Genomic DNA, 16,304 nt, shown 5'->3' with positions numbered 1-16,304 from the left:
GACTTGTTGAGAAACGCATAGTTGTTAACAGAACTCAACTGCACACACGCTGGAAGAAGTAGAAGAAGATGTAAACGATCTTTGCCAGTGTTGTAAAAATAATTTAAGGATACACGGAGTACTTACAAACATGATCATTATTTCTGAGAGAAATAGTAAAGGTGAATGCATATACGAACAAGTTCTCCATTTAGGATTAGAACGAATTCAACCCAAGCGCTCTTTGGTGATGTGGATGATTACATTACTGTTGATCATCTGTCCATCATCGTATAAAGCCCGCCCTGACAATTTGATTGGTTCGAACAGCTCTGGTTTGAGCATAGTTGCTCCACGACGGATCAAGTCCAGACCGAACTTCCCGACCTCAAATGTTGTGGGCGGGGCTAAGTTCGGCTGGCATCCAGGCTATGAGCATGCAATATATCAAAAGAAAGAACAGACCCTCTGCTTTTAAACAAAACACACACACAAGTTTTATTCTAGCTTCATGCATTCCTTTTTTATCAACACATAAATATGGGTAAGTTTCATTAAAAAAAGCAACATTTTGAACAAAAAGCTGAGAAAATCATGTTTTTGTCAAAGACTCCATCCAGATCAGATTCAGAACGATGATCAAACACAGATGGAGTAGATCGAGTCCATCAACACCCCAAAGCTTCACAGTCCTATAGCTCGCCCTGGGTCGACAATTCACTCAGTAACATTAGGCAGTTTTGATTTATGTGCGGTTTAAAGGGTTAGTTCACCCAAAAATGAAATTTCTTCCATTAATGACTCACCCCAATGTTGTTCCACACCCGTAAGACCTCCGTTCATCCTCGGAACACAGTTTAAGATATTTTAGATTTAGTCCGAGGGCTTTCAGTCCTTTGAATGTAAGTGTATGAACACTTTGGTGTCCACGTCCAGAAAGGTAATGAAAACATAATCAAAGTAGTCCATATGTGACATCATTTGTGACACATAACACGTCACAGCGTCTTACGTCAGCAGCGTCACTGTGGCGTCGTGAACGTGGATTCAAACAAATCCGGAAGAGAAGTCAATGCTTAATAAAGTCTTAGTTTTTGTTATTTTTGGACCAAAATGTATTGTCGACGCTTCAAAAGAGTCTAACTAACCAAATGATGTCACATATGGACTACTTTGATGATGTTTTCATTACCTTTCTGGAAGTGGACAGCAAAGTGTTCATACACTTACATTCAAAGGACTGAAAGCCCTCTGTCTAAATCTAGAATATCTTAAACTGTGTTCCGAGGATGAACGGAGGTCTTACGGGTGTGGAACAACATTGGGGTGAGTCATTAATGGAAGAAATTTCATTTTTGGGTGAACTAACCCTTTAATGTTGATGATCACGTTATTTTACATATGCATCTGCTTGCATACGATCGCTTGTTTTTTTTTTTGTGCGTCGTCTTCACCTGTGTTTTGATCAGGTGATTCTGTACTCATTCAGAAGATGCGTAATGGAGTACAGAAGCTCTGAATACCAGGCATGTGGAGATGTCACTATGACTAGCGCTAACAGGTGCCTGACATCTGCTGTGAGAGACGCGTCCCCGTTCACCCAGACTGCCAGTTAATCTTGGCTTAGTTTTCACAGGAGAACGTCTGAGAGGGCTTTTGACATCGACACCTCTTTGATGAGACGTTACGTGAGTGTCCTGCCACAGCGCTGTTGTTGTAGCTGACGTCAGTGCCCGCAAAGCAAACCCATCAGATTCTCCTAATTGTGGTTTTCGTCGAGCCAGTGTTTTGTTTACCTCAGCGGTTAAACTCTCAAAGCAGGATTACTTGACATAAACTACATGACAGAAAGTATGTGGACAGTCTTCTAATCAAAGGGTTTGGCTTTTCAGCTACACTCATTGCTAGCAGGTCCACAAAATCAATTATAAAGCCATACAATCTCCTTAGACAAACATTTACAGTAGAACAGGGCGTACGTATTCTGTTCCAGTCGGACAATGCTCCATGTACAAAGAGGGGTCCATATAGAAATGGTCTTCTGTGTTTGGTCTGGAACAAGCCTCCACAAGCCCAGCGCTGTTTTTGTTGTTTTAAAAAATATACTTTTGATTGAACACATTTTGTTTTGGTAAAATTCATATATTGCTTAATATTTCTGTGAAAACGAATTCAAAAGAACAGCATTTATTTGAAATAAAGCATATTTTGTAACATTTTAAATGTCTTTTACGGTCTAAATAAAAGCAAGTCCCCATAGCAAAGTCCCTCAAAGAGTGGATGCTGTTAGGGAGGACTTATTCTACCTTCACGTGCTATCGGAAATGTCCTAATTCCCACTTTAGAAGTTGTGATTACGAGCTTGTTGCATTCAAGTGCTTTGTTGTCGGAATGAACAGGAATCATGGTGGACACCAGGTTTATTCTTGCCTATTTATTGGGAAAATCTTATTAAAACTAACATCACATGTTGTGTCCCATGCACTGACAACCATATAAACACTCCAGACTATCCAGGTAGTCCGATTCTGTAATTTCGGTGAAATGCAGGCTATTTTCGCTGTGTATAAACATACAATACGCTTCAAATGATTACTTGTATGTGAATGTGCACTACATTAATGACAAGACGATCTAGCCGGGTTTGGGTAAAAACTAATAAACCACACGTTACATCAGTAGTTCTCCCCATCACCATGTTTAAAGTTTATGGTGCGCCCATCTTGGGAATTTGGGTATCAAAATTATTCCCAGTGGTAAACACTAGTTGTGCCTAAAACTCGTATTTATGATAATTCAGAGAGCACGTGAAGGCATCATAACTCCGATTTAATGTCTATGTTTAATGTTTAAATTCCCACTGAGTAGTGGATTTAATTGTTTTCTGTCGGCGTTTCATTCAACCTGTCACAGACCTGAGGGTCTGTGAATGAAACAAACTTGCTGTTCAGATTCATCTTATCTGAAGAATGTCAAGGCTTAATGAAAGGCCATCAGTCCTTGTCTGGCTCTCTCTGTGAGACCTGCTTTGTAAAGATTTTAATCATTTTGTTGAAAGACAGTGATTAATTGGCTTTATGGCTGGATAAAGGATGAATGTCTTGCCCTCACCTAGGTCATTTTGTAGTCTTATTTTATAGTCCCCTATTGTTTGAAATTTGGAAAATATCACATGCCTTGTTTAATTCAGAACGCCAGCTGTTCATTGTGCTCAGTAGGGGTGTTTGATTCAAGGTTTTTTACTTTTACCTAAAAACAGGCTCAGACCAAGCGGCAACCTCCCCCAGATTCTCTTGAAGCCAATATGGAAGTGACTTAAACTGCAATTCATCGACTGGCTGCTAGAGACAGGCTCCAGAAGGAGCAGAATCTCATTGAGCTCATGTTAAAATGCCCAACTTTACAGCTGAAAAAAACATGTTTACAGCCTGGTACAAATTGTGATTTTGGTCTATACGGCTAATTTTGCCCTTCATGACGACTGTGAGGGGGTGGATTTTAAAAAAAGAATTAATACGTTTACATTATATAAAACTTTTAAGTTCTGCATAATTAAGGGCGCGGACACTTTGAGTGACAAGTGGATTGTCGTTTGTCTGCTGTCAGTAGTCACTTCAGCTCCACCCACGTCCCGCTTTTTTGCCCATTTTTTGTTATCCGGGGTGTTATCCGGTATTTTTTGTTATGACAGGTGATGACGTACTGCCAAGATGGCAGAAAATGCTCAAAAATGCTTCAAAAATGCTCTTCAGAATCCTATGGGTGACGTCACGGACACTACGTCCATATTTTTTTACAGTCTATGGGTCAGACATAAGACAAGATGGCAGTCATTACACACTTAATTTATTTACCCCCTACAAAAAGTCTTAAAATCCCCTTATTAAAACAACACACTTCTAGTGTTACTGTTCAAATAGGATGTGACCGTTTCTGCGACAGTTTTCTGATGCGGTGTAATACGTCAGTCAGTGTCTGAATTTCTCTCTTCATTTCATTCACTTCTTGCTTATATAGTGCACTCAACTGCCATGCACTATATAGGGATTAGAGAATCAGTAAACAAGTGAGTGATTTCGGACACGGCAACAGAGTCGACACTGAGAGTCGAGGGATCGACTCCCCATCACTAGTGCTCAGCCCTTCTCTCACTCACTATGCTATTTGTTTTTAAATGATGTTTGAGTTACAGTTTTTAATACCGGTCATTATGTACTGATCTAGACTGTATTGAGATCCCAGTAGTTTTTATTAGGGAGTGTCTATTGTCTGGATATGGGCGTCACAGGCGTGATTTACCGCAGGGAAAACTAGTCTCATCTGCATAGGGTTTATGACCGTTGTGTTCTCTCTGACATCACTCTTATGTGTGTATGTGTGTGTGTGTGTAGAGCATGCAGATGGGTTGTGCTACCGACTGACCGCAGTGTGTCCGACTGTGAAGCCCCAGACTCAGGGTCTGGCTAAGGACGCATGGGAAATCCCACGAGAGTCACTGCGTCTGGAGCTCAAGCTGGGTCAGGGCTGCTTCGGAGAGGTCTGGATGGGTAAGACAAATGCACATACAATGCAGAGAAACTCATTCCCCAAAGCACCTGGCACACTTCACCCCACTCTCCTCTACTGTGAATGTCACACACGTCTGTTGTTTTTGCGAACGCACCACGTGTGCTAGAGGGAGGTGTGAAAGTGGGTTATTAGGTACCCGTGTCTTTCGTCACCACTCTTTAACGTTTGCCTCGCTGCAAGCTCCAACATGCCACACCGTAGAAATCTATGTCAAGAATTCCACTTATTGTCTGTGTATGTTTGTTTCAACATGCATTGTCATGAGCTGGCAATCTGTGTCATTGCCGTTTAGGTGGTTTGCTCAACAGTCTGTCCAGGACTGGCAAAGGTACATTCTTCACCCGTTTGGGAAGATTTCTTAAGGATTTGCTTTTGGTATTAAAACATTTCAGTGTTCCCACATTTCTAACTACTAATGAGGTTTTCATACTTTTCTTCACTGATGATTTGTTAAATCCTTTCTGATAAAATAAACAAATATTTTGGGTTTTTACATTTTATTGTGAAATCAAAGTATTAACACTTCAGTTCCACTTCTGGGTTAATAGCTGGATTACTCAGTGTTTTTGCTCTACAATAACGTTGGGGTTTTTTTTCTGTGTGGATTTTGTGTAATTTAGTTTTGATTGCTTTCTGTTGCAATCTCATTTTATTCCTTCTTTATTTTCCTAGGTACTTGGAATGGCACGACTAAAGTGGCGATAAAGACTCTGAAGCCGGGCACCATGTCTCCTGAAGCCTTCCTGCAGGAGGCCCAGATCATGAAGAAGCTTCGGCATGACAAGCTGGTGCCCCTGTATGCCGTTGTGTCCGAGGAGCCAATTTACATCGTCACTGAGTACATGGGCAAAGGTAGCTTGCATTCTTGTTCTTCACTTCCTGTTTATTTTACATTTTTGACAACAGCATCTTGACCTATATTCATTAATCATTTAATTAATTAAAATGTTGTAACTATTGTTCTTATATATATATATATATGTATGTATGTATGTATGTATATGTATGTATGTATGTATGTATGTATGTGTATATATATGTATGTATGTATGTGTATATATATGTATGTATATATATATGTATATGTATGTATGTATGTATGTATGTATGTATGTATGTATGTATGTATGTATGTGTATATATATGTATGTATGTATGTGTATATATATGTATATGTATATATATATGTATATGTATGTATATGTATGTATGTATATGTATATATATATATATATATTATGTATATATATTAGGGCCGGGACTCGATTAAAAAAAAAAATCTAATTAATTAGAGGCTTTGTAATTAATTAATCGAAATTAATCACATTTTAATTGCATATAAATATTTGACCTGTGAACAGTGAGAAGTAATTTTTTTCACATGGATTTTTAGTATACCATTGAATAATGACTGAATACATAAGCTTATTCAACAAAATTTTGTTTATTTATTTCAGTCCAGCAGACCAGTGTAATGTTTGCCATTAAGTGTAGCAATAGCATATTTAGGTCCTTGTAACTTTACTCTGAGTCGGGCTAACGCCCACGCTGACTCCTGTGTGTTTTGCGTTGAGGTGATATTTCAGGCTCGACGTGCTGTGGTGATACGCAAATTCCTTGTTGCATAGCTTGCACACAACCATGCTCTTGTCGACGCTTCCATCCTTTCGTTTTTTAAAACAAAATTTCCCATCCACGGGGCCAAGCAAAGCGGTCTCGTCAGCTTCTTCGTTCATGTTCACTGTGCTTTGTTGTTGTCGAAAGTCAAGAACGCTAGTTGGTGCTCCAGTATAATCGGTCCATCGAAACTCATTCATTGAAAAACGTTCCGCGGTGCAAAAATAAGTGTTGTTAAAATTGTTATTTATTTTTTGCGTAATTAATCTTAATTAACGCGTTAAAGTCCCGTAATTAATTAATCTTAATTAACGCGTTAAAGTTCCGGCCCATATATATATATATATATATATATATATATATATATATATATATATATATATATATATATATATATATATATATATATATATATATATATATATATATATATATATATATATATATATATATATATATATATATATATATATATATATATATATATATATATATATATATATATATATACACACATTATATATATATATATATATATACACACATTATATATATATATATATATACACATTATATATATATATAATGTGTATATATATAATGTATATGTGTATGTATGCGTTTCATTATATTTTTATGTAATTAAAAAATTAAGTAATATAAGATACGTTTTCAAATTTGGTGTTGAGATGATCGTTGCAACATAAAAATATGAGAACTTAAAATTATTATTTTAAATTTTTAAATCAGTTACATTTATCTACATGTATGTATGTATGTATGTATGTATGTATGTATGTATGTATGTATGTATGTATGTTAAACTATGTAATAATATTACATTAAATATATTATGCAGATTTGTGATTATATCAACATTATTTCCTATTATAGGCCTATCAATTATAATATTGCGGGTTCATATCCTGTTTTAACCCATATTTAAACCATCAACAAATAAAATAAAATAAAATAAATTTTAAGGAAAACAAAAGATTTATTCTTTGCCTCTCTCTTTCAGGGAGTTTGCTGGATTTCTTGAAGGAGGGCGAGGGCAAGTACCTCAAGCTGCCCCAGCTAGTAGACATGGCTGCCCAGGTGAGGGAGAAACCCAACCCCGATCTACTGTTAACCAGCCAGCTTTGTTTCCTCTTCCTCATTTAGTACCACACAGCTGCCCAATCGTTAGTAGAAGCATGTCACCGTGAACCTGGACGAGCGGCATCTCCCAGAGGGGCAGGGTTTCAGTTTCAGCCTCCATCTGGCTGTCATATTTATTTAATATCTGATATGACATCCTGCTGCCCGTGTGTCTCTCCCAGGCACTATGATCCTCATTTCCCGCCTAATGCCTGGAGCACTTAACCGCCACTCCTGTGGGGCCACTTCACTTTAATGTGTCTACTCAATTCTGCTCTGTTCGCTTAAAAAAGCTTGCTGTTTCTCTCTCACGTTCCTCCCTCTTACTGCGCTCGCTCACTCTCTCTCTCTCTCTCTCTCGCCTCCCTGAGCTCCCATCACTGCCGCATTGCTTGGCTGAGGCTTCAATCTCCCTCTCACATCTTGGCTTGCTTATGAAAACCTTTTGGACAGTTGTTCAGTCTGAGATTGTTTGTTAAATTCCCTCAAGAACTGTTCATCCTTTTTTTCCTGTTTTCTTTTAAGCATGTGTTTAGCAACCGGTTTGCTTGCTTTGTAGATTTCGCCCACTCGCAGCTGTTAGGAGCTGCTGTTTTCACATCTGAACATTGGTTAAAATGTAGATTTGTAAGCACTGGAACTTCAAACATGTGCCCCTCATCTAAACCCACAAATACAGCATCCTGGCACTCCTAAAATAGGATTTCCATGACTGGATCTGATAGGATGGTTTTTTTGAAGCATTTCTGGAGGCTTGATTTCCTGTTGTCTTGTCCAGATTGCAGATGGCATGGCCTTCATCGAGAGGATGAACTACATCCACAGAGACCTGAGGGCTGCGAACATCCTGGTGGGAGACAATCTGGTCTGCAAGATCGCCGACTTTGGCCTGGCCAGACTGATTGAGGATAATGAATACACTGCTAGACAAGGTATGTGGATGGAAATGCATCATTAACACTTTCTTTAATTCGGCCTGAAGCAATAATTACATAATTTCCTGGTCATGATTTATATGATTGCACATATTTGAAATAATCACGATTATTATGCACTTTAAATTCCAATCACATCTCTTTTTCCTGTGCTGGAGTGTGTTTTATGTGAGCAGTGCATAATGTTATAATATTATACAAAATGATATTATTAAATTGCTAGAATAATATTCTGCTGGGTAGGGAATGAATAGTGGATGAAGAAAGTGAATCAAAAATCATTTAAACCCTTTTTTTATTATTATTCTACCCTTGTGCGACTTTTACGAAGCCTGAATGGAAATCATAGCCTATATATATTTAATTGTATAATTCCATGTTCAATGTAAATTAAAGTCCCCCTGTAGTCAATAATTGTATCCCTTAAAGGGATAGTTCACCCAAAAATGAAAATTAGCCCATGATTTACTCACCCTCAAGTCATCCTAGGTGTATATGACATTCTTCTTTCAGATGAATATAATCAGAGTTATATTAAAAAAGTCCAGGCTAATCCAAGCATTATAATTGCAGTAATAGTTGCTCTGTTTTTGAAGTCCATAAAAAATGCACCTGTCCATCGAATAACTGCTCCACACGCTTCTGAAGCGAATCAATGCATTTGTGTAAGAAAAATATCAGTTATTTGACGGACAGATGCACTTTTTATGGACTTCAAAAACAGAAGAATGAATGTCATATACACCTAGGATGACTTGAGGGTGAGTAAATCATGGGCTAATTTTCATTTTTGGGTGAACTATCCCTTTAAATCTCATCTTTGATCACCAAAATGACACATTTAAAAGTTTTTTTTTCCTGTAAAGAATTGTTTTTATTAATGCCTTAAAATAGCTTGAATGTAACTACACCTTTGCTTCACTTAGTATATACTGTATATACGGATTCATGAATATGCAAATGAGCTCCGCCCCCACTCACTCATACAGGCTCATCTGTACAGAAGTCAATGTATCAGTTGTAAAGCATTTTATGTATCGCTCTCTACATCGGACACATAGCGGTAATTAATATGATTAGCCTTTGGCTTTACTATGTTATCAAACAGCTAATGATGTGTTGCTAATGCTAAACAAACCAGGTCCCACTTGCCATCTCAGCCTGCCTTCGAAAAATCTGTATCCTTAGAAACGCTTTGAGCAACTAGAAAGGCATATAGTTCATATACATAATTCACCTGCTATATTGCTAAATGTACACGATTTTTCATATCAACAGAATAATAAATGGGGATAATCTTCTCTTGAGACTCCCCAGCTTTGCTGCATAGTAATGATGATATGCTAAAGCCCGCCTGCACACTGACTGACGTGATTGGTTACAAGGTAGTTTGTGATGTAAGAAACCCCCGGCGATTTCAAACCGATTTTTTTCACTGCAGTTTAAAGGAAAAAATATTCAGCAATGGTGTTGACTTATGAATTTGCACATTGTTTGTATTAAAGCATATAAAAAACCCCATATAGACAAATAAACCAATGTAAAAACTAGATTTTCACCACAGGGAGTCTTTAATGACTTATTTAGGTGTATGCGTGTTAAGCACAAGTGACATGAACCAAACATTTTGTTCATCTTTAACTCAACCCTTTATGGTCTTAAACATTTCATATAAACCCAAAGCTTGCTTTGAAAGTGAAAGCCATTTTCATCCACAAAATCAGACGTTTTATAGGAGTATAAAGAGAAAATGATCATACACAATATATGCATGGTGAAATGTATAACAATCTTTTGTCTGGAACAATGCTGCTTCTGGCAACAAAGCCATTGTGCTGGAAGTTACACGGCAATCAGCATCTAATCATACTGAATTACCTCAATTACCATCTGAATCCATTATCTCCCAGAATGCACTGTGATTTGTGAAGAACAAGTTGACTTGCATAAATGTTGAATGATGTTTCCCTGCAGGGAGTCTTTTCTAGAGAAAATGGCACATCCCTTACTAAAACCTTATACTTTGTACATGCATGTGTTGGTGATCCTTCATGATCAATGTTTGGGAAGGTTTTTCTAAAAACAGATTTTCATTCTCTTCGCTACTTAAACTATTAATAACAGGGTTAAAAAAGTAAAATGTATTTTTTTTTTTTGTTATGTCGAAGTCGACGGGATGTTTTAAAATGCTGGCATTTGCTTTGCTTTAGTAAAAGCCACTTGCTCTACTGCAGTAATTTAGAGATTGTGTGCCATTGTTTCTCTAGGAGCCAAGTTTCCCATTAAGTGGACTGCACCAGAGGCAGCGCTGTACGGCCGATTCACCATCAAATCTGACGTCTGGTCCTTCGGTATCCTGCTGACCGAGCTGGTGACCAAGGGTAGAGTGCCATATCCAGGTGAGAAATATAACATTTGATTCAGCAGAAAAAGCCTGTGTCAGTCTCCTACGCAGTTTCCGTTGTAAATAGTCCCAAGATCTACGGCAGCCGATGCTGTTCACGTGAGCACCACGACACATGCGCAGGAGCTGCCACAGGCCAGAACGAAATTGTTGAATGAAGTCATTATTTTCGTTTGTTTTTGCACACAAAAAGTATTCTCGTCACTTCATAAAATTAAGGTTGAACCACTGGAGTCACATGGACTATTTTAAAGATGTATTACTACCTTTCTGGGCCTTGAAAGTGTTCATTAAATTGCTGTCTATGGAGGGGTCAGAGAGCTCTCGGATTTCAACAAAAAATACCTTAATTTGTGTTCTGAAGATGAACGAAGGTCTTACAGGTTTGGAACGACATGAGGAATTAATGACAGAAATTTCATTTTTGGGTGAACTAGCCCAACAAGTTGGCCATTAGATTTAGGATTTTATGAAAAATGTTCACACTGCCCCAACAGACTCTACACAGAGCTTGGCCTTTATGTACATATTTAAAGGGATAGTTTACCCAAAAAATATCATTTTGTAATTTACTCTCACTCATGAACCCTTTAGACTTTGGTTAATCTTCAAAACAGATTTTTTTTTTCAATGAAACCTGAGGGGTTTTATTCGCACCCTTTAAAAGTTCTTGCCAAAATGTAGAAGATCCAAAAAGGTCATAATTGTGCCGTTTTGTGACCAGATATGATTCTTTTGATGAATAGATAACATTTTGGCTTTTGTTTTCGATCTAAACAATGATTGACACATACTGTACTTAGGGCACATCACATCTAGTGTGATGCACGCACAACCTTCCATGTTTACCATATGTGATGTGCTCTATGTATGTGTGTTTACATGGTTTCATGTAAAGCCTTTTTTTTCTCCCTCTTCGCAAGACTTGGGATTATGACGCCTTTATGATCTTTTTGGGTAGAGATGCACCAATCGACCAATTTTCCACATGATCGGCCCGAACCGGTGACCAGCCGGTCAGTCTTAAGATTTTTGTTTGTATGTGCTGTCAATTATAGTTCTTAGAAAGAAAATCGGAATCCGCAAATATCGGTATCGGCAGGTCACACTTACGAAAAATTGTAATCAGCCAAAGAAAATTGCAATTGGTGCATCTCTATTTTTGGGTCTTCTACACTCTAAAAAATGCTGGGTTAAAAACAACTGGGTTTTAAGTAGGCTTGCTACGATAGTCGGTGTTGCCGGTGTTACCGGTGTCCAGACTCAACACCGGTTACATCACTTGCCCACCGTGGCACCGCCCACCGTCTTTTTGATTTTTTTATAGTAATAAAATAATTTAGTTCAGTTAGAGAACAAACAATACAAATAAAAACTGAACGTATCTGCTTAATAAAGCAGGATCCGACTGTGAGTCTCGGCAGCGGCAGGAGTCATTCATCAGATTTAAGAGTGAGGAGCTGACTGAGATGATCGCGGAAGATTTGGTTTCAAAGCGAAACGTAAAAGCGCCTATTTAAGGGAGTTTGTCATTTGTTTTGTTGTTGTGTTTTTCATTAAAAATAATAGACTAATGAACCCATAATTCAAGCAACCCGCAGCCGAATTGGCGCTAATTCAAAACCGAAAGTTAAATGTGCACCGCACAGAGCGCGTATTGTTTACTTTCGCCTGGCTCCGCAGTGCGAGCCTCCGCTACGCTGACTGCGCGCATTTCTTTTTGCCGCGCGCACCCTCGCGCTCGAGCGGGCGCGTCGAGTATAAACGACGCTTTACGGACGAACTGTTATTCATTCATGGCGTGCATCTCAATCATAGACTGATCAATGCTTGATCAGTGCCCTGACTACTGAACTAGGGAACTGATTGAGACGCACCCATGGCCTCACAGAGCGCGCATTTACGGACGAGCTGTCATTCACGGTGTGTGAATACGCAACACTGGCGCGTTTTCAGTTCAGAGCTGTCGTGTGCATGTTACTTTCGGTTAGATAGAATTAGTGATTTAAAAGCCTCCGCCGGTGATACCGGTATTACCGGTGTTGTCACACATCAATTAACCGGTGGGAAAATTTCCTCACCGTCACATCCCTAGTTTTAAGCAAACATTTAACCCAATTCACTGGGTTAAAACAACCCAATTGCTGGGTTAGTCCATTTTCAACCCAACTTGGGTTGTTTTTCACCCAGCATTTTTTAGATTGTAAGTTTTGGTTACCTGGACTTTCAGTGGAGGGACAGAAACCTCTCAGAAAATCTTAATTTGTGTTTCGTGTCTTATGGGTTTAACAGCATGAGGGTGAGCGATGACAGAATTCTCATTTTTGGGTGAACGATCCCTTTAGTATCGTACACAACCAGACACACCTGAACCGGCTAATCATGGCAGTAAATTTACAGGCAGGTGTGTTGAAACAGGGTTGGGACTCAAGCATGTAGGTTGGTAAAACTCCAAACTTCCACTGTGCCCCCTACTGGAGCAGACAGGGACTGCTGGGTGTGTTATTACTACTCTGAAGGACCCATCTGGCTGAGACGGGCATGAAAGACTGACTGGGCACCAGTTCTTACTTACCACCATCTGTCTGTTCCCTGTCTGTCCCTCACACGGCCTGCCTGTCATTTGTAGTGCTTTACCTAAAGCATCTCACTGATGCTGCACATCACAAACCCATTTAGGCGTTCATCAATCATTCAGTCGTACACTATTAGAGTCGGTCCATTATTGATGGGCATCTGCTTCCATGCAGAGCGCTGGATAAGGCTGGATTAATGCGACAACTTTGCTCAAGTGCGGGGCAGTGTGGCTTAGTGGTTAAAGATCTGGGCTGGTTGCCAAAGGTTTGTAGGTTTGAACCCCAGTAATAGAGATCCTTAGGCTATCAGTAACCTTGAGCAGATGTACTGCAAGGCACTTTGGAGAAGGGATGTTGGTGTACTCTGATGTGTTATACAGGCTTGAATAATTTTATTCAGATAATTGTGGATTTATTCACATGAAAGTTGGTCATTTGTGGCCCATTTGAGGCATTTACTCTTTACACTGTTTAGAATTACATTTTTGTTTTTGAAAGAAATAATTATCTTCGCCAATGCGACTTTCTAATTATTAAAAACAAGATTCATATTATTTCTGATTATTCATAGGGCTGCCGAAAAACCTAATTAATCACAGTTTTCTGTAATTTATTGCGATTAATCGCTCCTAATATTCACATTTTTGTCGTAAATATGAATCTCCACATTAATGTAGAAAAAACATACAGTATTTAAAATATTTGTTTTAAGGGCCAGTGATATCAGGACTGAAACTGATGCCTCTATAAAATGCTACACCCCTAATTTCTGGTCACATTACCGGGAACATTTCTCCAGTCTGACGGACACAGTGACTGTTCTCATTGGACAAACCGCAGATTTTACTGTTGTCATTGGGCATTTCTAATATAGGCCTATAGTTAAATAATATATAAAAGAGTATTTTCACGAGTGCAATGCTCCCTCAGCACTTTAGTGTGTGTGTGCGTGTGTGTTTGTTCCAAGCCTGTAGTGCTTCAGTCAGAAATTGAAGCTTTCGCGTCTCGATCGCCCCCCGGTGGCCGGTCCCAGTATAGCTCCTAAACCCCGCCTCTCCATGTATTAGAATGGGCGCGAGACACACTAAACAATTTAATTACACTTCAAATAATTGTTTCCTAAAGATGGTTTCTGTCATTTTAGGCAGTTTTTATTACAATAATTTCATTTCAAGTGTTCGTTTTTTAAATAAGTTTAGTTTTAGTGAGTTATTTGATGCTATAAAAACGAGGGGTGTGACGTCATGATTGACAGCTGAGATTGACGGCTTCTCTGAATGAACTTGTCACTGAGGCACTAACGGACTTTTTTCTGGATTTTTGGGAGGAGATTGGAGCTTTAGCTTTAATTTCTACACTTCCATAACTGTTTATTTCACACCAACATAATGAATTGTTCTGCATCTGCAAGAGTGTGGGCGGGCTTTTGATAATCGCGCCTCTACTTCCTGTTCTCTACTGCGCAACTCCGGTCCCGAGATCGCTACTGCGCAGACTCGGTCCCAAGATGTCAGCGCCGTGAGCGGGCCTATGAAAGCTTCAACTTTGGTCAGCGGAAGTCAATGAAGTCGCGTCGTCCATATTTTTTTACGGTCTATGGTTTATTCCGGGGTGTTGTAGTTCTTTCTTTCGCTAGTCCAGCTATAGTTTGCTGTATTACAACTACAAATGAGACCAACATGCATCTTATATGGCAGCAATCAGAATTTCGCAATTGCTTATTGCTGTGGTTTACTTTTTAGTCATATTTTCCACCCTAAACGACCACGTTATTAAAGCTAGATAGGACACCACTGGACCAGCCTTTTTTTGTAATACCAAACAAGATTCATACATTTTGTTTGTTTTCCTTGTGTGACTATTGTGCATCTAACATAATGACATGGGAAATGTGGCATCCTAATTATGAAATTCCTGAAATGACTATATATATATTTGCAAGTAATTTTGTGATTCAGCATTTCCTTTGTATGTTTTTTATTGCATGATATAGGTCTAAAAAGGTCTTAAAAAGTGGTGAAACCTGCAGATACCCTGATTATAGTATAAGTGAAAGACAGGCTCAACTGCAACTTATTAGACTGTTTTTATTTATCACTTATAAATAACACTAGCCAAAGGGTGTGTGGGAAAACACATGCTGCGTTAATTATTTTTTAATGTTTAAATAGCAAAGATGAATCATGGAATATAATGTTTTATTTTGAATTATTACTGTTTGAAACAAGTTTCTATATTAAAAAATATTTCAACATCCGATTTTACATGTGATGCCAAAGTCCCACTTTCAGCAGCCAGTACTCCAGTCTAAAAACAACTGAATTATTCTAATGCACTATTTTGATACTCAGGACACATTTCTTATTCTTAGCCCAGTTGTGCTGCTGAATTTGAAAGCGTGAGAACTTTTGGTTTAAAAAAGTAGCACATTTCTCTGAAGGCTATTCCACATGTTACTGTCTTTGAGAGAAGAAAGCAAACCGCATCAAACAGTGTGGAGAGCGAATCGAGGAGTACATCACACACTCGAGTTTGAGAATCAAGCCCCTCACTGGTGCTCAGCTGGCAGCTTCATTGAACGCTGCACGCCAAACAACACTTTCATTTGTAACAGTGAAGAAAAGACTGAGATGATGCTGGGCTGGGCCTTCAGGCAGAGTTAAAAAAGAGAAGAAGAAAAAACACATCTGACACTGACAAATAAGAAGATTTTTGGATGGATGAATCCAAGTTTGAGGTTTTGTGGGAGCATTTCAAATGAGAGGTGCTCTACAAAAAGTCACACCTACAGGAAGTACTTTAGATATAACTTCATTTAAATATCTTAGATGATGCCTGGATTGTCTTTGTTTGCACCGCTACCATTCAAAAGTTTGCTGTTGGTAAGATTTTATAAAATGTTTTTGAAAGTACATTATTCAAAAATACTGTAAAACATGTCAAATATTTTATCAATATTATTACAATTTAAAATTACTGTTTTAAAATATAATTTGTGACCCTGGACCACAAGACCAGTCTTAAGGGTATATTTTTTAAATTGAGATGTATACATCATCTGAATAAATAAGCTTTCCATTGATG

The 16,304-nt window shown here is 38.4% G+C and overlaps 1 protein-coding gene across 2 annotated transcripts in view; it reads left to right on the top strand.

Moving 5' to 3' along the window:
• Window positions 1-16,304, top strand: part of yes1 (YES proto-oncogene 1, Src family tyrosine kinase) — a 48,714-nt gene that overhangs the window by 29,908 nt on the left and 2,502 nt on the right. Inside the window, exons 7-12 of one of the 2 annotated variants that reach the window (XM_079819874.1) lie at window positions 4,371-4,526; window positions 4,841-4,876; window positions 5,221-5,400; window positions 7,187-7,263; window positions 8,084-8,237; window positions 10,508-10,639. In XM_079819874.1, the coding sequence (XP_079676000.1) occupies window positions 4,371-4,526; window positions 4,841-4,876; window positions 5,221-5,400; window positions 7,187-7,263; window positions 8,084-8,237; window positions 10,508-10,639 (735 nt within the window). The remainder of the gene's footprint in view (window positions 1-4,370; window positions 4,527-4,840; window positions 4,877-5,220; window positions 5,401-7,186; window positions 7,264-8,083; window positions 8,238-10,507; window positions 10,640-16,304) is intronic. The other variant, XM_079819875.1, reaches the window with a different exon arrangement.

This window comes from Gobio gobio, assembly GCF_949357685.1.
Source record: "Gobio gobio genome assembly, chromosome: 6".
Classification (NCBI taxonomy): domain Eukaryota; kingdom Metazoa; phylum Chordata; class Actinopteri; order Cypriniformes; family Gobionidae; genus Gobio; species Gobio gobio.
Note: the sequence above shows the minus strand (reverse complement) of the source record. Positions and strands in the feature narration are given on the sequence as shown.